The sequence below is a fragment of the Pteronotus mesoamericanus genome, unplaced genomic scaffold, assembly GCF_021234165.1.
Source record: "Pteronotus mesoamericanus isolate MK-2021 breed Mesoamerican mustached bat unplaced genomic scaffold, CSHL_Meso_final contig_169, whole genome shotgun sequence".
Taxonomy (NCBI): domain Eukaryota; kingdom Metazoa; phylum Chordata; class Mammalia; order Chiroptera; family Mormoopidae; genus Pteronotus; species Pteronotus mesoamericanus.
The window spans coordinates 14,149,536-14,173,962 of NW_026555068.1; the positions used below are offsets into that span (position 1 = coordinate 14,149,536).

The window sequence follows — 24,427 nt, forward strand, 5'->3', positions numbered from 1 at the left end:
TAAATGTATATTTCTTGATCTCATAGGAGAGGAAGGGCTTTTGGCCTCTTCTAATCTGACCATTCTCTACAGATCTCAAGATATACCATACAGATCATGTCTAAGTCATTCTTGTAATAGATTCAAGTCAGGTAATTTCCCCTAAAATATCCTACTTTGCAGTGTTTAATGTGCACCCACGTTTTTGTGTGCATTATACATGGGATTATTATACCCATGATATATAATCATAATACTCATGTATAATGCACATCCTTATTTTTCCCTAAAAAGTCTGGGCAACAAAAGTGCACACTGTACACGGCAATATGTGGTACCTATCTGAGAAACCCTCCTCTATATACATTTGGCACTCTGTGAAGAGGGTTTGGTCCTTTTCCCCAATAACAACCTTATAAAAAGAATTTGTACTATATCCCTATCCCAGTAATACCCAGACCATGACAAGCACAAAACAAACGTTCAATAACTGTCCCAGAGAAATCCACCTAAATAGGAGGGAAACACAAGTATTTTCTCAGGGCATCTACGGGCTCCACAGGTGGTAGAAGTGTTGCTCATCTTTGAGGCCAGAAGCTAAACTGTGTAGACGAAGGCGGGGCCAGGAGGACTGCTTTGGAAACCTTTGCCTAGCAAAGGGAACTTTGCAGACAGCTTATGCCCAAGCCTCTTGCTGTAATGGGACGCTCCTCCGTAGGAAAAGTGCCTCTGACCCCTGGCGCCTGTCCCCAGGCTTCTGATGAAACAGTGACCCACCGCCCTTCCCAGCGCCAGAACTGCAGCCCTATCCCTCCTGCCGCTCAGCAGATCACGTGGTGGAGCGGTGCTCTCCAGGAGCGCGGCTTCACGGCAATTGGTCCCCGCTCGCGTGCTGGGCACGCCCATTGGTTGCGGGGGGCGTTCACGTGAAAGGGGGTCTGGGATGGCATCCCGAGAAGGGAGAGGTGGCCGGAAAGTTAAAGGGAGCAACGCGGCGGCGGGGATCCCGAGTCCCAGGTGGCGGGGAGCCGGGAGGAGGCGAGCGGGGTGCTTGTGTGCGGACGCATGCGGCTGCCGGCGGAGGGCGCGGACCTGAGTCTCGGCCCCCGCTGCTGCTGCTGTCGCACCGGCTCCTCCAGCCACTCCGGCACAGATGCAGCCGCGGGCTGGCGCCTCTGCACCTCTGGGCTTATGAGCTGTGCCAGGTAAAGCCCTCCCCACGCCGTGGAGCCCGAGAGCAGGGCCGCAGGCACGGCGGTAAGAGGCGCGCAGGGGAAACCCTCTTTGGTTCCTGCCATCTACACTTTCTCCGTCCAACTTGCAGTTAAACTCCTGGGTGGAACACTCTAGACAGGCTTCAGGAAGCTGTTGCCTCCACGTGGAGCGGGCAATCCAGGGACGAGAGGTAGGATCGAACCTGGCCGGACCCACGTGTTCAACCGAGGTGCGGTCCCCTTCTGTTGTCCCTGGAGTGTGTCGCCGGAGTTGGGCGGTGGGGTCTGGAGCACAAGAAAAAGTCGGTTCGTCTCTCTCCGGACCTCGGTTCCCGGTAAAACTCAAGGAAACGCACTTGGTAGTCTCTCTGGCCGCCGAGGGAGATGGGACAAAGAGCGCCGCGGTGGCCGAGGTATTGCGGAGCCGGGTCACCTCTGGCCTCAGGTTCCCAGACTGCGGCTGTTTCGGGCCGTCTGGGGAGAGGTGGCCGCGTGGGGACGCTCGCGCGGCGCGGCTCAGTCCAGGATTACCCCCACCACCCCGCCCTGGTATAATAACTTGGGCTCCGCCTCCTCCGGGAACCGAGTGTAGTCCGGCGTTGGCGGCCTCCCCCTGCCACCTCCCTCCGCGAGCTCTCCGATGCAGCAGCCAGCGAGCTGGGGAGGGGGCTGCCCCTCGGCCCCAAAGGTGGGTGGCCGACCGGGAGAAGGAGGATAGTAGAAGGGTTTGGGGTGGGTCAGAGAGGGGTCCGGGTAGAGTTACCGGTAGGATCTTCCAGACTGGAGGGTCCGGGTACCGGTAGGATCTTCCAGACTGGACGTTCCACACTTTGAACACAGAGAAAGGGGTGTGGGAGGGACTCGCTGCAAAAGAGGGGTAGAGGGTGCAGAACGACATACTGGAAGATTTGGGGGCCGTCATGCCATCGTTTCCTAGAGAAGAGGAGAAAAATTGAGGAGAGACTTGACTTGGGAACGTGGAGAGTTTCTAGAAGGTGTTGGAGTCTGTGGTTTCTGTGGCCAGGCCTCCCTGAGAGACCTAGGGTCCAGGAGAAGAGGGCACCAGGGCTTTGAGCCGGGGTACAGAGGAGAGAGGAAACGGTTCATTTGGCAGGGGTGTCCAGGAGCCAGACCTGGAGGAAGCCAGCTGGAGGCCTCACCACAAAAGTGAAGTTGAGGTATTTAGGGAAAGTTAGTGGGAAGAGAACCGTCAGGCACTATTGGCAGCCACGAATGTCAGCCAGAAGGGACCTCAGAGGAGAAAGCTGGAGCCCAGAGACTTTGAGTGATTTGGAGCAAGTGGCGCAGCTGGGCGATGGCATGTCTAGGCCCGTGCTCTGCGTTTCATGCGTGACATTTTTAGACGGCGGGGACTGTGCCATTTTAACTTCTCTGTTCCCTGTAATATGCAGCTTCATCCACAGATATTTGTCTCAAAGATGCTTTGGATGGTATGACAAGATAGAGGCTTACAAGTGGCTTTTAAGGCTGTGAATTGCCTCATGGTCAGAGTACAAAGAGAAGGATGTCGACTTTATGCATACTGTGTTGAACTTTTTGGGAGGGGATAAAGGAGTATTGAAGGGGTAGATGGTCATGTCTCTAAAAAAAAATTATAACCGGTTGTAACTGCTTACCTAATGTAGTTTCTGCGTCCTGGGGTGGGGTTGGGGGGGAGCAATGGTCCATGTTATTTGTCTGTCTTTGTGTATCAAAGTGAAAGAGAATGGAGGGGGAAATATCGAAATGTGTCTCAAGACCAAAAAAAAAAAAAAAACAAACAAACAACTTCCTATAAAAGGTACGGCCAGAAAGTCAGTAGGTTAGCTGACACTGTGAAGGTCATGGGGTTATTTTCTCTACAAGCCTATAGTTCTCATTAGAAAAATCACCATGACATCTAGCCATGGCCAGCTGTCTTGAGGTGGTGTGTTACTTGTCACTAGTGGGACAGGGAAAACCTTTATGCAGAGCTATCCACGTCCTCTAACTCTCATGGGGTGTTGAGGTTTGCCCTCTTTTGACCAGGAACACTGAAATCCACCCTTGGGCATGGCCCAGGCCCTCATGGGGTCAAACAGAGCTCCAGTATCTACTTGGAAGCAAAGTTTTTGAGCATCCATACTGGTCTGAGTAATGGCCACTCACGCTCTCAGGGTCCCGTCCTGCAACGAACTGGCATCCAGGTCCCATGTCAAGCTCTGCTGGGTCAAACGCGTGTCTTGTTCGGTTTTTACCTCTGGCCAGACTCGGTGACGCACATTCCCCGGCCAGGGTTAGAAAGGGCTGGAGCAGTGGGAGTGTCCTCAGAAGAGGCCTGGGGTCCAGCTGGGTGCAGGCTGCGCTGGGACTGATCTTTCCGTGTCATGTGAGCCTAAAAATGCCTGGCCAGGGGCCTTCCTTCAGGGGCTCAGGAAACTGTTACCTTGTTGCTAGGACCACTTCTGGGTGATAGTCACCCCTGTCACAGTCCATTGGCGAATTCCCAAGCAGAGGGTACTTAGCCAAATCAGTACTTGGGTGACCGATTCTTGGAGAATGTTTCAGTTTCTGAAAACTGGAATCTACGTGTAAAGATAGGCGAAGTCAGATCTAATCTTAGACAGAGGCTGCAGGGGTGAATGTCCACACCTCCAGTTACGGTGACACTGAGAAAGTGGAGGGTTCTAGGCAGGGGTTGCTTGTGCAATGCTCCTGGGGCAGTAACCCTTGGGCCCACAGGTGGTTAACCTTACTCTTGCCTTTCGTGGAAAAATGTTGCAAAACTGATTAGGCTCTGGAATGGACCAGTGGAATTGTTTAATAAGCTCTGGCTGCGACTGGAACCTCACCTCCTCACCCCTAGTTCCACTTGTTCTTACAGCTTAGTGCTTTTAGGGACCTCGGGCAAATTTACACTCCTGAGTGCAAACAGTGAAACTTAACCAAATTTTCATTCCTTAACTGATTCCCTTATTTTAGAACTGTTTCCACAATATTTTGAGAGTTTCCTAGCCTTTTGCTAATGAGCTGTTTAGATGTCGTGCAGGAAAGCACGTATGAGGTTGGTTGGCTGGGCAGAGGGAACTGGCAGATGACCTTGTGCTGACTCAGGCAAGGAGGAAGCTGCTGTGGCCGAGAAGGAACCCCTCCTCCCTCCGCTCCTACTCGAGGTTGTGGAGGGTTGACAGGGTGGGAGGGGCTGTGATACAAAGCTTTGCCCCCTGCTTGGTTTTTCGTTCCTATTTAATAAAACGCAAACCAACAAAAACTACCTGTGTTGAAGTTAGAGCTGAAGAAGTATTTCCAGTGCATTCTAACAAAGTTTTGCAATGGACGAAAGAAAACCTAAATTCAAGTACTTTGTAAGTTTAGGGGGTTTTTTTTCATTGAACCTGTTGGTCAGCACTCTTAAAACCTATCTTGCCCTATCTGGAACTCTCCTATCCAGAACAATTGCAGGGGTATAAGAACAGATAATAGAAAGCAAATTGCCCCTATAATTTCCACTCGTTTGACTTTGTTAGAGAGGAAACAGTAAGACAAATACCCTTTAAAACGAATGTTTAGATAACTATGGCTATAAATTATTGTTTTATTTGTCTCTGAATGTATATGTTTCCCCTTGCTGAGTAATTCCTTCATCCTAGGCAAGTGCTATAATTCTTTTGGAAAAATGGGGTCAAACCATTATGTCCTTTCTCATTTTTTTCCACTGTCTTGGGTTGATCAAAATCGGAAGGTAAAAATGAGATATTATTTATTGGATTGAACCAGTGCTCCCAGCTCAGAGCAACATTTTGGGCAAAGGCTGCTGTCACTCGTCCTTAACTACCACCATCACCCAGCCATCCCCACCGTGGGGTGCGGATCCAGGGCAGGCCTGAGAGCGAGCACCCCAACACGCTTCACCTCCCTACCCCCTTGCAGGAGTGACGGAGCTATGCTCGGGAACGAATCTGGATCTGTGTTCTGTGGTTCTCAGACTACAGGTTTTAATGCTGGTTTTGTCACTGGCTTCTCAGTGAGCCCATAATAATTGTCAAATCAGAATATAAATTTGCCATAATAATTAGAAAGATAAAAATTTCCCAGCTTTAGTGAGAGAACTGTGTTGAATGTGTTTTTGGCAAATCCTGAAATATTTGAGGGTTGTTTTTTTTTTAATTCACTTTTTTCTGATTATAGAAGGGATATTATTAGAAAATGTAAGCAGGAAAACAGAAATTTCCTGAAATCACTTCAGTTGGGTATTCTGACTGTTTTGAGTATATCTCTAGTCTTTTTTTTATGAATATGCATAATATACATAATATTTTTATCCACAAGTATGATCTCTATGTACAGTTTTGTCCTCTCCTTTTTTTTACAGTAACAGTTTTTTTTATGCCATTCAAATCTTTCTCCAAGTAATGGTTTGATGATAATATAAAATTTTATTACCTGAATATGGTACACTTGATTTAACCAGATACCTGTTATTGGTCATTTAGATTATTTTCTCACCCTTCCCCTTATAATGTTGTCATAGAACATTTTAGTATATTAACATCCATGCATTTTTAATTACTTCCTTAAGATAAATACCTGCATGTGATATTAGAGCCAAAAATGATAAGAATGTTTAGAAAAGTTGCACTAATTTGGACTAATACACATATTTGTATTATCTTTTAAAATTTTTACCTAACTCAATAGGTAAAAACGGGTATTATTTCCTAATCTAAATTTCTTACATTACTTACAAGGTTGGACATTTTGTGTATTTGTTCATGAATTTTCTATTAATGCTCTTTCTCATTTTTCTAGGTAAAATACTTTGTTATTGTTTTGTAAGACTCTTTATATATTAAGGTATTAACCCTTTACTGTCATGCTTTTTGTAAAATGTTTTTCAAGCTTGTCTTTAATCTTTTGGGTTTAATTGGTTTTTCTACTTAAGAAAACTGCAGTATTTATAAGTCAGATTTAACGTAATCTTTAGAATGATTGTTTGCTGTTTGTTCTTATAGAGGCTATTTTCACTGTAGAAAAAGACAGATATTCGCCTATATGAAAAGTTTAAAAATACTAAAATGCTGGTTTTTTTTTTTAAAAGAAGGTATATTGGATTATAAAAATGTATTGTACATTTAATGAAAGTTGGTTTGTGTCTGTCTTCACTATTGAAGTCCAAGGTCTAGTGAAATGTCTGGCATATAGTAAACACTAATCAATATTTATGGGATGAATCCATTTTTTTATTTGATTAAAACGGTAGCTACCAAAATATGTTCTCAGAATGAGTCCTGCTTAATGCTCCACAAAAAAAGGGTTCCCTGCTCGTATAAGTTTGAGCAGTCCTGCAAATAATATGCTCTCTTGCTAATCCTCATAGCATATCATTACAAAAACCTATGAACTTAGTGTTAACACCAGTGGTTCCGTACTTTTTTGTTCATTTGTTTTAACCTTGGACCTCTTCCCTCCCACCCCCACTTTACACTTTAAATCTCCCTTGAAACCAAAGTCATGCTGGACTGCACTTGAGTTAATACTGAGCTGTAGCCCTGTGGACAGAGAGGAAGGAAAGCAACATCACCCTGATCTCATTGCAGCCTCTTTCTTTCTTTTTCCCTTTTGCCAGGGTTCTAGCCTATTCGCCTGACCCAATGATGGCTGTGGACATAGAGTGCAGATACAGCTGCATGGCCCCTTCCCTGCGCAGAGATAGGTTCGCCTTCAAGATCTCACCAAAGCCAAGCAAACCTCTGAGGCCTTGTATTCAGCTGAGCAGCAAGAATGAAGCCAGCGGAGTGATGGCCCCCACTATCCAAGAGAAAAAGGTGAAAAAGCGAGTGTCTTTCGCGGACAACCAGGGGCTGGCCCTGACAATGGTCAAAGTGTTCTCAGAATTTGATGACCCGTTAGATATTCCATTTAACATCACCGAGCTCCTAGACAACATTGTGAGTCTGACGACAGCAGAGAGCGAGAGCTTTGTTTTGGATTTTCCTCAGCCTTCTGCAGATTACTTAGACTTCAGAAACCGGCTTCAGACCGACCACGTTTGCCTTGAGAACTGCGTGCTGAAGGACAAAGCAATCGCAGGCACAGTGAAGGTGCGCAACCTCGCGTTTGAGAAGACGGTGAAAATAAGGATGACATTTGACACTTGGAAAAGCTTCACAGACTTTCCCTGTTGGTATGTGAAGGACACTTACTCTAGTTCAGACAGGGACACGTTCTCCTTTGACATTCGCTTACCTGAGAAAATCCAGTCTTATGAAAGAATGGAGTTCGCTGTGTGTTATGAGTGCAACGGCCAGACGTACTGGGACAGCAACAAAGGCAAAAACTATCGGATCACGCGGGCGGAATTAAAATCCACTCAGGGGACAGCCGAGTCGCACAATGGACCAGATTTTGGAATAGCCTTTGACCAGTTCGGAAGCCCTCGGTGTTCCTATGGTCTGTTTCCGGAGTGGCCCAGTTATCTAGGGTACGAAAAACTAGGGCCCTACTACTAGTGACTGCGTGTGCTGGAGCCTGGCCCAGTGCGTGTGTACCGGCCCAGCTGTAGTCACAGTGGGATGGAGATGGGAGCCGAGAACAGCTGAACTGCCATTAGGCACAGTTTTTGAAAACAAAGGATCCTATACAGTTTTTTCTTCAACCAGCAAGACCAGCCCAGCCTCAATCACAGAACTGGCTTCCCGCGCAGAGTGACTGTCGTGTGCTGGTCTGTCCGGCACCCATGGCAGCCACAGGGTCTGGGCAGGAGGGTGCCAGAAAGGGTCTGGACAGGAACCAGGCCTGCAGGCAGTGCTGGCGAGGCTGGAGGACGGTGGCTTAGTGACGACGCAAGTCGGAGGGTGCCCTGGCGGTGTGGAGGAGCCGCTTGGGAAAGTCAGTCACTTGCATGTCACTGTCCCCGGCTACCTTGTGGACCGCGGCTGTTTGCCTTTGGGCATTCTCCACCCAGCCAGGCCCTTCCTGGCTGTTGCTGCTGCCCCATGTCTACGCGTTCTACATACTTTGTGTGCATTTCTTTTGTGTTGTTCTGCTGCTGTTCATCAAGATGACAGTTCATCTGATGTTCAGAAGATAAGAAAGGCAAATTGGCCTGTGAGACAGGCACTTCCCCTTTCTGACCCAAAGTACCTGGCTCCTGTGCAGTGTTACACAGCAGGACAGCCACGAGTGGGACACTTTCAGCTTCTCCTCTTGGCTTTTGGGGGAACTTTCTAAGTGCTCAGTCTTATCCTGAGTCACCAGACGGCTCAATTACAGGGGTGCGTTAACTTGCTCAGCTGGTTTGCAGGCGTCGTCGTTCACAGGAGGATTTTCCGTCTCCTTTCCTGGAGACTCATCTTTTATGCGGTGTTCAGGACGCTTGGATTGGCAGATCCAATGTATCCCCCAAAGCCTTCTGAAAATGTTTGCTTTTATTTTGACTGTGATTTACCATATCCAGGACACTTTATAAGCACCCAGGGGCTTTGATTTGGGTGTTCGTATTTATGGTATGTGAGTATGGTTATGTGAAAGGGGTAGGTTTTCATATGTATGGCGACTCTGAAGTAATCAGACATCAATTGTTCTTCACCATGTTGGACTAAAGAATTAAAAACCTGTTGGTTCTTACTGTTGCGAGACTCCTGGGACTTTGATTGTTAGAGGGCTCCCCAGATCCTGTGATTTTTCTCGGGCAGGACTGGTTTGTACTTGGGGTAGTTTACAATATTTTTAGATGTGTATTTGTAGAAGGTTGGGGGTTTTTCTGTTTTGTTTTTGGAGATTAAACAACTATCTCATTTTCTTTTTGTCTGATTGACTGAAGTGAGGTTTTCCTACGGGAAGCAGGAGACAGATACACAGCTCCTGGACTCCACAAGCCAAGAGTCTCCTTCCGTTTGCATTTTCCTGTCGCTTAGAAAAGACCTCCTGGCTTCTGTGTAGATAAGTGTCGGACAGGTATGAAGTGTCTTGCTTGGCCCCTGGAGTTTGGTGGTGATTTTTTTTTTGTTTGTTTCTTTTTTGAACTTTAAAATGTTCTGACTTTTTAAATGCTCTTTAAGTGGTGTTCAATGTAATTCATCTTCCTAAAAATGACTGTTATTAGTCTGCTTTATTTTTTATGGCTCTGCCAGGTGAGTTGCAATTTATGGGAAAAATTGCATTCATCTTGTGCTCAAGTTGGGCAGAACTGTGATTTATCCATTTATCTAAGCATATCTTACATCAAATACACAGAGAGTACTTTGTGTTACAAATCCAGTGATCAGAACCATTAAGAGTGAAAATCTAAACTGAAGGGAAGCGAAACTGATTTTCTATAGGTCATGAACTGATTTTGTTTTAAGAAGTCCCCTCCCTCGCCCCCTCTCTTTCAGGAAAGGTACAGCTGCACTTGCACGTTACCCAACTAAAGGTAATGAGATCGTTCTGTGTTCCTGAGAAAAATGCCTCAAGTGACTTCTGTATGGCTTTCAATAATAGTGATCCTAAGACATTCCTATGTCAAAATTTGAAATAGGGTAATTCAGTGATAAGTATCTCTTTTAAAACTGCCTTAAACCACTCCCCCCTTCCCCTTCTCAACTCCCAGCCCTCCCCCACTTCTTTTTGCTGGCGGCTCTGGTTGCAAGCCCCCAGCCTGTGCACCTGGGACTCTCACCCACCAGGCAAGTCCTCACCCGCTTGCAAAGACCCTGCTCTGACTGAAGAGTCTGGTTGCCCGGCGTCCCTGTCAGCTGCGCCGTTCAGCGAGCTAGGAGCATCTGAAGAATCCCACCGCCTCTTTAGCAGGCAGGCTCACTCCTTCTGTCCGGTACTGTCCCAGATTATCAGCAGATGGACTCAAGAACTGCCCGAATGGAACCTCTCCTTGTTTCATAGCTCACCATCAGCTCAAGGGTCTCCACACTTCACAGGGGGGCAGGTTTCCAGGTTGAAGACTTCCCCGCACCTGACCTGTAGGTTTGGCCCTCAGTCAACTCTTGGCTCTGAGGACAAATGGCCCCCAGTCCTGGGGTCCTTCCCGAGTTACCCGAGAAGGCTCAGCCTCCTGCTACTGGGGCGGTGGTCCAGGAATGGGGAAGCAGCTCCATTTTTGTTTCTTATTTATTCCCCCAAATGCCCTGGGGAGCGTTTGCAAATTAGGTGCAATAAATAAGCTGGACTATATAAAGATATAATAAATAAGCTTTCAGTGTTTCTTGGAAGAGATGAAGCATTTGAGTGGGTTTCTTTCTCTTTAATATACTTGTTATAGGGGAGCTGGTAAGAAATAACGGAGTTACGTAGTCTCCACAAATTAAAACAATTTCAGAATCAAGGTAGAATTTATTTCTTCTCTAAGATTTAATTTTAATGGTGGCAAAACAAGACTCTTTCAATGTTTTCTAAAGCTGTAAATTTTGAACTGCTAAACGAATTTGTGGTTTTGATCTTTGCATATAATTTGCTTTTTAAAAACAAGCATCACTTGTAGTCACTTGGATGTTAAATGGGTTATATATGTTTTTAAGCCCAAAAAGGGATTGTTTGCTCACTTTTTAGAAGTGCCTGTTTCCTGGCTCTTCATGGACAGTGAATGAAAGCCTTGGTTGTTTTTTCATTTGTTTCCTCTTTTAAAACTCCCCGGCTGGATGCGGTTTGCTGGAGCAGGCCTCACGGCTTTTTGCTCTGGGAGGTCCCGATCTACTTACCTCTTCGGATGTGATTGCTGAAATGGGGGAGAAGTGAAACGTACAAAGGGATCTTACAGGGTCGCCCGAAGACACTTTGGCAGCTATCTTCACTTCTTGAAGTGGGACACATCTGGGCGGGGCAGAATGGCTCTGGTTCTGGGTGGTCTTTCCTGGTTGGGGTCCGAAAGCTCAGCAGCCCACGTTGTAAAGCTGTGAATGTTTTTACAGTTCTGTTATCAGTTCCTAGAGATTCCTGGGCCCGGGAGGACTCCCTGAGTGCAGCTGTGACAACGTTGTTTCACTTTGACTTCGATGTGAATGTAGAACTGAAAGCTCAGCTTCAGTGCACACCTGGAAGTGCCTTGTCAAGAAATTTCCATGTTTTAAAAAATAAATATTTTTGTACACAAAGTTAAAGGGGAAATGCACTTTAAAATCACAGAATGGATGTATTTTGTGTGGTGTAAGAGTGGTTTGTAACAAATGCAAAAATGCAATAAAGGTAGATAAAAAACAAAACTGAAATTGTCCTATTGTGAAACCACCTCTCTTCTGGGAATCAAGCTGGGGAGAGTGATTCTCAAACAACGTGTTTCTACATACAGGACAGAGGTTTGCAGAGGGGTAGAGCGTGGTTGACGGTTGAGCTGACACAGAGGAAGGGCCGGGGAATGGCTTTGTAAGTTGTCACAGCAGCTGCTTATAGCTCAGAAAGTAGGTGCTGGGGATAAAATGTAGGTGCCACTGTTATTCTGGAATCATTTTTTAAAATATACTTTACTTTTAAACTTATTAGGGTGGCACTGGTTAGTAAGATTATATTGGTGTCAAGTGCACATTCCTATGATAACCTGGTCTGTATGTTGCATTATGTGCCCGCCCCCCAAAGTCATATCTTCTTCCATCGCCATATATTGAGCCCCTTGACCTTTTACTACCCTCCATTCCCCCTTCCCTCTGGTAACCACCGAACTGTTGTCTGCTCTGAGTTTTTGTTTGTTTTTCTTGTTTGTTCACTGATTGCTTTCCATTTATATCCCATGTATGATTGAAATCATACAGTTCTTAACTTTGGACTATTTCACTTAACATGATGTTCTGAATCCATGTTTCATGATCCAAGGGCATGTTTCTTCCTACCCTTTCACTTGTACTTGAAACATCTTTTCGGTTTGGTACGTTCAAAGGCGGGAAAACTAAATGACACTCAGATCTTTAACTGCTTAATCACTGTCACCAGCAAAACCAGCCAACTCCTGGTAGGACTCCCTCTCCGTTCGTCATCCGACATTCACCCCAAAGATTTCCAGTGATGTTTCATTTCAAAGTTCAGAACAGGGAGTGGGCGCAGAGGTGGACTGCAGCCAGACGATGCCTGTCAGCCAACCTCTGCCCCGAAAGGCAGCAGTGGCTCAGCAGGGGGAGGGGCGCGCTGGAAAGCTTAGCCCAAGCATCAGACGCAAAAAGTGAGCGACATACGTAACTGCTTTTCCCAAGAATATCAAACGTCATAGAAATGGGAGGGGAAAATATAACACTTTTTTTTTCATGAATGTCTATTTGAGATCCGGTATGATTTTCATAATCATATATTCTGACTTGTGAGAAAGACATCTCAGAGTTGTCTCCAGTAAAAAAAGAAAAATGACACTTTTCTAGAGCTATGTTCCCAGAATAGCAGACATCCGGCTTTCAGAACAACTGAGTCGAACATTTGGTGGTGACCTGCCATGTGCAAGGTACTTATTCTACACACCCCTGAAGGAGACACTCATGTTTAAGGTAAATCCTCTGGTAGCCATGAAAAGCAGTGAGTTCTGCTGTCCAGAGCTATTAGGAGTCTGAAAGCTTGGGTCCTGGCCTTGACCTTGCCATCCTTTGTCAACTGCTGCATTGAAGGGGCTTAGTGTTTCCTGCAGGAACAGGAAACTGGGGGCTCTTACTGTGCCCTGAGCACTCTGGAGAGCTGGCCAACACATTCATTTTTAAAATGCTTCTAAATGTAAACTTGGAGAAAGTACCACGTACACTATTTGCATTCTTCATAAAATCACAGGAATGAATAGCATCCCAGATAACAGCTTGGTCTTGATGAAATCATCACTGTTCAGGCTGGAAGGGACATCAGAGCTCCTTTGGTGGGTAAAGATGTAGGTCCTAAGTGTGTTTCCTAAAGTTGCATGGTCGGTGGCAAAACCAGAGAGGACCATGAGGGTCTTTTCTGCTTTTTCCAAAACTGTACCCCTAAACTGGTGTTGCTCTCACAGAGCTGAGATTCAAGTGGTGTTTCTGAAAAGAAGACCCTTGAGGTAGATAAGCAACGCCCGGGGCCAAGCAAACACACACATCTTCATAGACAGCAGGCACATCCTTCCCAAAGGCCTCAGTTCGTGCAAGGACCGCCGGCCCTGAGGAAGGGGAAGCTGGACACCCAGAGGTTTGAACATGTAAATCTCTGAAACAGTTGACAGCTAATTCAAACAGATATTTTAAAAACATAGTATGGGGCGCACACCTGCGCACGTGTACATCAGCAACAGTGAACGTTAAATAATTGGGGAATCTGAGGGCCTGGCGGGACCGCAGGATGTCGCTGATGGTCGGAAGCCGTCGAAGAGGCTCATGGCTGCAGGGACTTTGTAGAGGCAGGCAGGATTCGCCGTCCCAGCATTGCCTTTCATGCACACAGGAGCCCCGCTGGGGCACAGGAAGGCTTTAGCCTTCACTCTTCTCCTCGCCATCGCTGACGGTGGCGGGGAGTGGGGTAGGGGGCGGGGGTCTGCGGTGTCGGGGCAGGCGGGGGCATCTCACTGGTGCCTTTTGTGTCCACTCGAGATGTCTGGTAGGTGACATGTCTCCACAAACGCTGATGCGCCTGCCCACCTCAGGTCCTCTGCTGGGCTTGAATTGGCGAAAGGACACAGATATACAATACACTTTGGGGACAAAAGACATTTGTAATGACCCAGTATCTGGACCCTCTGCCCAAAAAGGCAGGATCAGGTGGCTAGATCAAGGGTCAGCAACCTTTGTCTGTAAAGGGCCAGACAATAAATACCGTAGGCTTTTCCGGCCACAGAGGGTCTCTGTCACGTATTCTTCTTCAAAAAACAAACTTTAAAAATGCAAAAACCATTCCTAGCTGTGGGCCATACAAGCCAGGCCAAGGCTAGACTGGACCTGCAGCCTGGTGTTTGCTGACTCTGGCTGACGAGTCTTATGGGAAGAGCGAGACTTCAGGACCAAACTGCAGACCCTCAGCTGAGGCCTGGAGTCAACTTCTCAGGTTGTTTGTTTGTTTGTTTGTTTGTTTAAAGACCGTATAATGGATGGTCCTGACTGGGCTGCCTTGGGAATGAATGGGGCGCTATGAATTACCCTGGAGCACTCGAGTAAACCAGGAGCCACCAGGAGCCACCGGGCAAACCGTCCAGGGTGAGCCCTGGCTGCGTTCACCTCCCCTGGGCCTTGGGGTCTTTCTCCTTAGACCTCTGGGGGGCTCAGAAAGCCAGGCCAGCCATGGGCTAGAATCAGCTCTCACTGGATGGTGCCTTTTTTTGGATGGGTTATAACAGAGCGATAATTTTGTCTGTGGTTTATTTGTTTTTGTTGGTTAGCTTTTCTGTTTCCTAATTGTAGTGCTGATGGCCAAAAGCCCTCTGGGGACTCCAGTCAATTCACTCTTAAGGGTAAAAGTTTAGACGGAAAGGAGTTATTATTGGTCTGGGCTTATGTACTCCTACCTCTCCCCCTCCCCCCGCCCCTGCCACCCTTGTCCCCAGCAAAGAGGGCATGGCAAAACTCCCTGAGAAGCTGTTCGCTGTAGGCACAGACACAGGCTGACTTGAGCATGATTCCAGACCCCAGGAACCAGAAAGCAACACTGAAGCGCGCCCAGGAATTTTGCCCAGTACAGGGTCTCAGCCCATCTTTCCCTGGCCCAGCAAGCTCAGGACACCGTAAGCACCACGGGAGGCCAAGGAGGTCCCTTCCTGAGGGCCATCCTTGCGATGCGGACACACACATTCTTCCCTTTCAGTTTTGTCACCTCCTCCTGCTGGCATTTACCATTGCCCAGTGCTGGGGGAGGGACCGTCATGTGGATGACGTGGGTACTCGGAAGGGTTTTTATGAAGCCCCATTTATCCAAGGGGAACTCACCACCACCAAAGGGGAGTTAAGCTTTCCGGAGTTCACCCCTCTTTCGGAGAAAGTGGGAACCACACACATCACTGCCTGCGCTGCTAAACTTGGGGAGAAAGACACATTAGCCACTGCTTCTCCTGGGCGCACTCCCAGGGCCACCTAGGTCATTGTCCCTCGGCGGACATCTGTGTCCCATGGGAAGGTGGATTAGCCAGGTGCCGTTTCACTTCTCTTAGTACCATATCATTTTATTAAAAATTTTTTCATTATTATTCGCCATAATCAGTTATCTGTTGAAACGACACTGGATATTTTCCTAAATATTTTCCTAAATTCTTTTCGCACACGGCTTTGCCCATCTGCTTTGGCAATAAGCAGATGATTTGAATTCTGCAGCCTCCAGCTGCTTTTCTCATCAATTGGTCAATCACCTTCCCCCTCGGAGCCTCATGCCTTATAGTGTTCATGTATTACTGCATGCACACGTACGCGCGCAAACTCTGAAAAGGAAAATTATTTTCTCTGCAAAAATCCCTCTCCCGCTGGTTCGTTTTTCTGCTTTGAAACGGGAAGTTTCAGACCCGGAGCTTCTGTAAGTGAGGGCCTCCTGCCCTCCCCGGGGCAGAGGGCAGCGCTGAAAGAGAGCACTCTGTGGCCGGGGCGGGAGCAGCCCAGGGAGCAGCCCAAGGCACTGGTTCTTCTGCCCTGCACAGCAAGGCTCGCTCCCTATCTGCTCGGGCTCCCCACTGTCTTCCCTAGGCGGGCACCCAGGGATACGTGGTCTTCAATGCAACTGCAGCGTCTTGGGCCAGCGGACACAGACAAGAGCAGCTGGTGGCTTTCAAAATGGCCTATGAAGCATTGGAATCTGGCTTTAAACCAAATCTTACATAAAGCCAATTTTCAAAAGCGATAGAACAGGAGCTGCCCAAGGCGGAAACTGCAAGCCGGAGGGAAGCACAGCCATCCTCCCTCCCCAGATCCCTGGCATGCTTCCTAAGAGCCCTGGGCTCCAGAAATCTGGGTGAGAACCTTTTCCTTAGAGCTCAGTTCACGGCTCCTGCTTCCCATGCTTGTGAGTGTAGTTCAAGGACATCCTGTAAAATAAAACAAAAGCCGGCTAACAAACAAAACCCCTGCAAGAGGAAAACACAACCATTTAACTGCATATTACACCAAAGGAATTTGGTTATGTTTGGGTTATCATATCAAGAATAATTATCATCTCCTCTCACAAACAAATCATCAGCTTCTTCACACAGAACCACATTTGAATTGCTTATTTTCATACATATGTATCTTGCATTTTTATACAAAAATTAAACTCCTTGACAAGGCAACTTCTATCCCATACTAACAATGATATATTAAACAAAATTACTGAGAACTTTTAAGGGCAAGGTTATAATTGGGGCCAAGTACTCTGGGGAACAGAGAAAGAAAAAGACATATCATTGTCACCAAGCTATTTACACTCTCTCCAATAGTTATTTTAGTCTTTTCTTCTCCCAAATTGTACATGTTTTACTCCATTTACTTGCATCAAAATACACCCAGACAGAGATCCCTAATGTGTTTTTTTTTTTAACTTCTTATTTCGAGACAAATGTAGATTCACATGCAATTTTAAGAAACAGAGTCCATGAACTGTATACCAAGATTCCCCAATGGTAACATCTGGCAAAACCGTACTGCAGTGTCCCAATCAGGTCACCAACATTGAGGCAGGCAAGACGTAAACCACTTCTGCCACCACAGAGGTCTCTCGTGTTGTCCTTATATAGACACACTGACTCTCCCCCTCTATTCCCCTCCATACCGCCGCCCAAGCCCCGGTCCCTGACCTCTGGCAATGACTAATCTGTTTTCCATCTCCATTGCGGGGAGCGCCGCAGCGGAGCGAGGGGCTCCTGGATCTCAGGGTTACTGTCCAGAGCCAGCTGAGGAGGAAGCGGGGCTCTGAATCCCGCAGACCCCATCCCTGGGTTCTCACAGAAGCGGGGAGTAAACACGAGTCGTCACAAACCCTTCTCTGTTTGCCACGAGAGGGGACATGGCTCTTCCCTCTGGGGGAGAGAAGGTCCCGAACCCCCGTGTCCAAAGGCTTTTATTGAGAACCATATACACAGGGGTATGGAGCAAAGCTCATCAATCACTGTCAAAAGGCTCTGTTCACAGAAAACAAATAGAGATCATGGATAACAATTAGAGGAACACAAGAGATCTGCCTTAGGTCAGGGTCTATGAATAATATAATTTTCCTTCACAGCATGAGCCCGTTACCGTCACTTTTTGAGGGAAGAACAAAGCATACTTACAGGAACTTACTTCTAGGCCTGAGTGTTCCCAGGAACCGCCCGATCCAGTTTAAGGCTGTACCTGCCTTTAGTATTGTTTCAAGCCTGAGCCAGGCAGGCAAGGCAGAGCCACCCAGAGACAAGGAGACTTCTTTCAGATAGAATGAGGACTCTGGCCGTGTCCAAGCCAAGCCGAGGAGTGCAGGCCTTCTAGCCCTTTCTCCGTGTCCCCCAAGTCCTTGTCTGCTGCCCATACCAGCCGATGGCTCAGGTCATCCCTCCTCTTGAGAGAACTTACCCGTCATCAACAAGCGACCATCACAGGGTCAAGCAGGAGGATGCAAGGTGGGTAGGGGCTGTGCCCCTGCCAGGGAGACAGGTTTCGTCTCCTTACTGGCCTGTTTTCCCAAGGCCTCCTTGATTAGCTCCAGCCTTGGGATCCTCTTGTCTGTCCCTGAAACCAGGCAGGGTATTTCCCAACACATCTCTATGATTTTGTCATTTTGAGAATGTTATATAAGTGGAGTCATGCAGTATATAATCTTTCCGGGGTGTGGCGGGGGGGCTTTTTCCACTCAGCATAATTCCCTGGAGATTCATCCGAACCCTTCAAGGTATCAAATTTGAACCTTTTTATTGCTGAGTTTTATTCCATTGTATAGATGTTCTGCAGTGTGTTTAACAATTACTATATTGAAGAGCACTTGAGTTGTTTCTAGGTTAGGGCTACTACAAACAAAGCTGTTATAAACATTTATGGATGGGTTTTTATGTGAAAATAATTTTTCATTTATCTGGGGTAAATGCCCAATAGTGTAATTGCAAGACCCTAGGATAGTCCCATTCCATGTTCAGTTTTATAAGAAACTGCCAACCTGTTTCCCAGTATGGTGGTACCATTTTACACCACTGGTAATGAATGCAATTCCTCCACATCCTTGCCGGCCTTTGGCGGTGTCACTCTTGTTTATTTTAGCAGTTCTGATAGGTGTACAGTGATATCATCGTGATTTTAATTTGGACTGCCCTAACAGCTGACTAAGTGGGACACCTTTTCTCGTGCCTATTTGTCTTCTCTGTGTATTCTACAGGGATATGTCTTTATGTCTTCTGCCATTTTCTAATTGAATTGTTTGAGAAGTTTTTTTACTTCTTGAGTTTTGTGAGTTCTTTGTACAGGGTCCAGCACAAATAATGCCCCTTTTTAATTACAGATGCTTTTATTACAAAATCATAAGCATGTAATTCTGTAACATAACAATATCACATTCAAACACGTCATATGACATTTAAGGAGAAATGTTCAAGTTAAAACTATAAATTATTATACGCATATTATTACCCTACCAATAACACTCAAGTAGGCCTTCCTTATGCCAGACCCTGTATATTCTAGATACAAGTCATTTATTTATCAGATGCATAGTTTGAAAACATTTTCTCTTAATCTATAGCTTGCCTTTTTATCTTTGTCACATGGACTTTCTCAGAGCAAAAGTTTTTACTTTTCATTCATTTTCATTAGTTTATTAATTTTTCTTTTTACGGGATCATGCTTTTGGTGTCAAGTCTAAGAATTCTTTGCCTAGTCCTAGATCTCAAAGGCTGTGTCCTATGTTTTCTTTTAAAAATTTTATAGTTTTGTATTTTAAATTTAAATACATGATTCATTTTTAATCAATTTTTATGAAAAGTGAGAGGTTTAAGTCAAAGTTCCTTCTTTTCTCCCTGTGGATATCCACTATTTCAGCACCACTGCTAAAGGATCTGACCTCTTTCCGTTGAATTGTTTTTGCATCTTTGTCAGAAAGCAGTCGGCATATTTGTGCGGGTTTACGCCAGGGTTCGCTATTCTGCTCCATTGATATACGCATCTATCCCTTTGCCAATACCACAGTCTTGATTACAGTAGCCATGTAGTCAGGTCTTATCAGGCAGAGCGCTTCTTCCCATTTCATTCTTCTTTTTCCTAATTGTTTTAGCTGTTCTAGGGATTATCTTTTCATATGAATTTTAGAATAGCCTTCAGCAGTGACTATAAGTGGCTTTCTGCTGTGCTTCCTATAATTGCAAGCAAACACACACACATACACACAGAAAGAGAGTTTTGGATTTTAATATGCAGAGCATGGTCTTTCTAGTGTTATAGTGTTTCACTCTCAGTTTTCCGTGTCACTTTACCATCCTTGTGTCATGTGGCCATGCAGCTCAGTGTTTCCTAAGACCCGGGTGAAACAACTTTAGAGTCACAGACTATTAAGAGACCAGGAAGCCCAACCTCCAGCTTTATAGACACAGGCGACAATGCCCAGAGAGGTTAGGAGACTTGCTCAAAGCTGAACAGAGAGTTCGTGCCAGGGGCTGGCCCACAGCGAGGGCCCTGACTGCAGTCTGGACCTGGGTGTCCTACTACTCGGCCCTGAACTTGAAGCAGCACTGTTCAGCAGTAGAGTCATTTGCCCACCTAGTTCAAGGTCATCCTTGCATCAGCTTCTGCCATGTTTTAATTCAGATGCAGGAGGGAGGCAAGGAGGAATGGAGGGAGAGAAGGTAAAGTAGGAAAGGACTTCACTTCTGCTTCTGCTCCTTTCACCATTTCAGAAGGTTACAGCGTTCAGTCCTGCCAAAAATGTGAACAAGAGAGGTGCCTAGAACACTGTGGGAAAAGAGACAGGAGTCCTCACCTGGTGTTATGGTTAATGATCTAGCAGGAAAGGGGAGCGGACTACCAATTCACTAATTGCAAGTCACCGTGGATGATTACATAAGTCTCCTATTCTGTCCCTTGCCCTCAAGGAGTTTACCATCAATTCAGCAGTTCTGGCAAATACTTGTTGCTCAAGTCACAGGAAATGCGAGCTCATAATTAGGTAACAGCCATTGCTGACTGCGGAAACACATTTCTTTTTCTGGTGCTCATTTCAACAGAGGGTGAAGAATGTAATTTCCTGGTGAGAACCAAAGAAAAACCAATTGTCTGTTTTTGCTCCTCTTTCGTTAGGCATGCTGTATGTCTAGACCAGTCGAAGAGTGTTCTGCTGAGTTCACAAGGGGAAAATCAATGCGGACAGCCCTGTCCCTGCTGCCGTACCCAGGCCCACATGCCTGCAGGACGCACAAGCGCCTCCCTCCTCCCACCCCCCTCACCGTCACAGTCCTGGTGGAGACTTAGGGACATGGAAGACCCTTTCATGTCAATATTCATACCACATGGGTAGATGGGCTGTCTTATAGGTTAAATCCTAAGGTATATCAGCGAACCAAGGAGCAACTCTTGCTGATAATCCCGATCTAGCCTTTGCTTACTTTTTCTTCTAGTTAAAAAACAAAAATTTGGTATCCTCTCTAGCCTTCCTCATTCAACCCGATAGTCATTGGGAAGGCACAAGCAGGGGGTAACGGGGCCTGAGCAAGGATGACCCTGGAGCAAGGTGGAAGGGGCAGCTGGTGGCAGTTAGTAATGTTGACCTTTACAAGGATAATGTCAGGGCAGAGCAAAGAGGCAGCCTCATGTAGTCAGGAGGATGGCTACGTACAGGAGACTGAACAAATAGACATACTGAGGACAAGGGGATCCAGAGAAATAGAGACAGAAGATAGATGTAAAAGTATCTATGTGTCCATACATATGTGTATATGTGAATATGCAGGTATAAAAATACACATATTTCCTAGCTCTCAGAAGGCCTGGGAAATGCAACATTCCAGTGGCAAAGCACATACTTAGCATCCAGATCTTGGCTTCTAACTCTCACTCTTCATGAAAAGAAGACAAGCTTCTTAGGGAACTGGCTGGTCCAGAGCTGGGGCAGTGGAAGGAAGTACACGATAGGCCATGAGCAGCTTGTTGTGGAGGAAATGCCCCCAGAGTGGCAGGCGCGTATGAAAGGCCACAGAAGCCACTTTCACAGGGATCCTACTGTCGAAATCTGGGTCAATTTGAGCATCAAAATAATTAATGACAATAATGGATTGTAACCCACTGAACATTAGCTTATAATGAGTAATAACTCATTTGTTTATAAACAAATGAATTTAAAAATGGGAGATGAGAAATTTTCTCTCTACTATTGAATGTCAGCTACTAAATGTATAAGGACTGATCCAATCAGAAAATTACCATTTGGCAAACATACATCACGGTAAAAATAAATTCAGGCAAGAAACATCAATGGGCACTAAAACAAGTTGGTGAAAGTGGAATGAGTAATGGAATATCCATGATATTTATTAATTACAAAAGAAAAAAGTAGAGAAATGGGAGAGACACTATCATAATCAAGTGATCCAAGTTGCTCTTGGGAAAAAGGAACATCATGAGCCACTTGGTAGGTTGCAGTAATAGCACAAAATCACTTTTGTGACATTCTGCTCAAAGCGCATAACCTGGAGCTAACCATGAGGAAGGACAGGGAAAACCCAAGTTGAGGGTCATTCTACAAAATGTAATCTTTATAAAAGTCAAGGGCACAAAACTCGTTCTAGAGAGACTGGATCACATGACTGAGAACTGCAGTGTTTGCTAGCAAGCACGTCAGAGCTAAAACTTGAAAAGAGTATGGGTGAAAGCTATACAGTTCTACATACTTTGTTCTACCCTTGCAATTTTTCTGTAAGTTAGTAACTGTTTCAAAATTTATTTTTTTCAAAATTAAGATGGATTAATAATTGTAGATTGGAAAGATGACATGTACATGTCAGTGCTTCTCAAAGTGCAGTCTGCAGGCAGACGTCCTTCTGCAGAGAGCTGCTGGGCTGCAAATTTAACATCCTGCTCCAGGAGAAGGAGCTTGCACCATACTGTCTGTCATCCGCCTCCCTAAACACATTGTGCTTCAGCCAAGTGGTTTTTTTAAAGCCTGACTTTCTTTATGAAGGAAGGAGTATATTGATTACTTTCTGGACCAAGTCTCTCACATCATCACAGAGAGACACTTAAGAGTAACACTGGTGTAAATCACAGTGAAACCTGGATTGAAACTTCATGAAGGAGGTTGTTAAATTGGAGTTCTCTCCTGGGAGTGTCACAGTTAAAAGTCATAATCCTATGATCTCAACTGTCTAGTTCAGAACATACTCCTCAATGCACTTTAGGTGAAAGTGATCAGCACCCATAGGACCTCGCATAAGCGTGGGTCCAATAATCTCATGGACTTTTTCTGATCAGGATGATTTCCATTTCTTGGCATCTCTTAATCCTCAAAGGAGAGGGAATCCCTTCACAATCCCTTAGTCCAGTGCTGATTCGCCACCAAATGAACAATGGTCAAACTCTTGCAATGTTTAAGCAAATAAGTGAAGGCAAAAAGTTTCATACAACTTGAAGACCTCCCTTGTACCTAAAAAAAGATATTTCTTGCAAATGCCATGCTTAGCATTTATGTCTAGCAAACTGGAAAATAAACATCTGTACTTGATTTTTTTTTTTTTTAATATTCACCTAAGGGTATGTTAATTGATTTTAGAGAGACAGGAAGGAAGAGAGAGAGAGAAAGAAACATCAATCTGTTGCCTGTTGTATATATCCCAACCAAGGATCAAACCCACAACCTAGTTATGTGCCCTGACAAGGGATCAAATCCACCACTTTTTGGTGCATGGGACAATGCTCCAACCAGCCAAGGCATACTGGCCAGGGCTGTAGTTGATTTTAAAAGTCCTTGGTCATCTATTAATAATTCTCTTATATGAAAAAAAATCCTTGCTGGCACGTTCCTCTCACCTGATTGGAGACATTCTTCCTGCTGGTTTTACATCTTTCCCTTTTGGTTAATTCTACTTGCTAATTCCAATCTGGTAGAAGGTTTTTTTTCTTTTTAAACTTCTTGTGTTTATGCATCAACCCATACTGCTCTGCTTCTGTTGCCAAGGACGTGTGTTGCCAAGGTAAATAAGATCACCCAACTAGTACATTGTGGTCCAGAGTGGCAGGGACTTCAGGATCCAGCAGCTTGGGGGTTGTACCTTGAGCTGGGTCACATGACCTTTTGGGCCATCCAAGCCGACCAGTGGGAGGAACAATCACAGAGCCAGTGGGATCCTCAGTGCCAGCCCAGCATTGTCAGCTATTGCTGCACATTCAGGAAGAACATAAACACCACTACCTTGACCCAGGGAATCAATTGTCCTCGCTGCACCAGTCCTTCTGTAGCACCTGGAGGTGACACAAAACATGGGGATATCTGCCCAGGTCTGGTTGTTTCCTTCTAGCTAGTGTTGTTTGTCCCAGACCTCCAGCATGTGTCTCATCAACACTGCTACGCTTGATGTGAGCAGCACGCATGTGAACAGAGCCCCGGAGGGGGCAGAGAGGGTTTTCAGAGATCAGCAGGAACCCTGAAAAACAGATCATGTTGCCACACATGTGGCAGCTGCCAGGCCAATCAGAGCCTGGGGATGGAGCTCTGCTCAGGTACCACTTCATTTCCAAACTTGAGTCAGTATGCTTCTTAACGTGGCTTCTGCCTTCCTCTGCAGCCACGTCTCCTGCCACCCGCTGACTCACCTTCCACCAAGGCCAAGTCACATGGTGGTCCCCACATATCCCACACTATTTCTTACCTCTGACTTTGCTCCAAAATTCCTTCTGCCCTGGAGACTGAAGGCCCAGGACTTGTCTTGGTGGAGACACTTGGGAGTGGTTGTTGAACTGAGCCACTGAGACCTGAGGTCCCTTTTCTTTATGTTAACTATACAAGCTGCTAGAGTTGACCTGTTGGCTGTTCTTTAAGGCTTTTTCTTGGTTTATTTCCCGTAAATGAAAGATCTGACGTACCTCAGAAATACATTACATCCATCTCAGAGATAGAGATGCTGATCAGAATTTTAACCTGGAGGAGATAACCTTTGCATTAGATAAACCAACAATGCAGTATAGCCTCTACAAATGCCTTGGGCAATGAGAGGAACTGTCTCATCAAGAATGAAATATACCCAAGGTGCGACCATGTCTATTCCTATGTTAACAAAGTACTATATCTCAAGATTCTTAGTTGCTATGGTAATTTTCTCTGTTGACTTGAGGATTCCAAGGCCCTGTCATTTCCCATCATTAAGATGCCCCTGTAATTCCTTATCCAAACTATAATACTTTTGAAGGTCAGAAGGAGTAACATTGATAATTACTCCAATGCAACAT

The 24,427-nt window shown here is 45.8% G+C and overlaps 1 protein-coding gene across 4 annotated transcripts; it reads left to right on the forward strand.

Annotated features, from left to right (window-relative positions):
* Positions 1–942: 942 nt before the first annotated feature.
* On the forward strand, positions 943–11,365 carry PPP1R3B (protein phosphatase 1 regulatory subunit 3B). Of its 4 annotated transcripts, XR_008528522.1 has the most exons (3): positions 943–1,184; positions 6,799–9,128; positions 9,548–11,365. XR_008528522.1 is itself a non-coding variant. In XM_054566084.1 (2 exons), the coding sequence occupies exons 1-2, from the start codon at positions 1,045–1,047 to the stop codon at positions 7,679–7,681; spliced, it is 1,023 nt and encodes a 340-aa protein (XP_054422059.1). In that variant the 5' UTR covers positions 943–1,044; the 3' UTR covers positions 7,682–11,365. The 4 variants fall into 4 exon arrangements, 3 of the variants coding, with proteins under 3 accessions (XP_054422059.1, XP_054422061.1, XP_054422060.1); XM_054566084.1 differs by having other exon boundaries at positions 6,799–11,365; XM_054566086.1 differs by having other exon boundaries at positions 1,156–1,236; positions 6,799–11,365.
* Positions 11,366–24,427: the final 13,062 nt, after the last annotated feature.

Coding starts and splice junctions, on each gene's coding strand:
- PPP1R3B (XM_054566084.1), top strand. CDS start 1,045: ATGCGGCTGCCGGCGGAGGGCGCGGACCTGAGTCTCGGCCCCCGCTGC. Junction 1,185..6,798: donor GGGCTTATGAGCTGTGCCAG/GTAAAGCCCTCC, acceptor CCCTTTTGCCAG/GGTTCTAGCCTATTCGCCTG.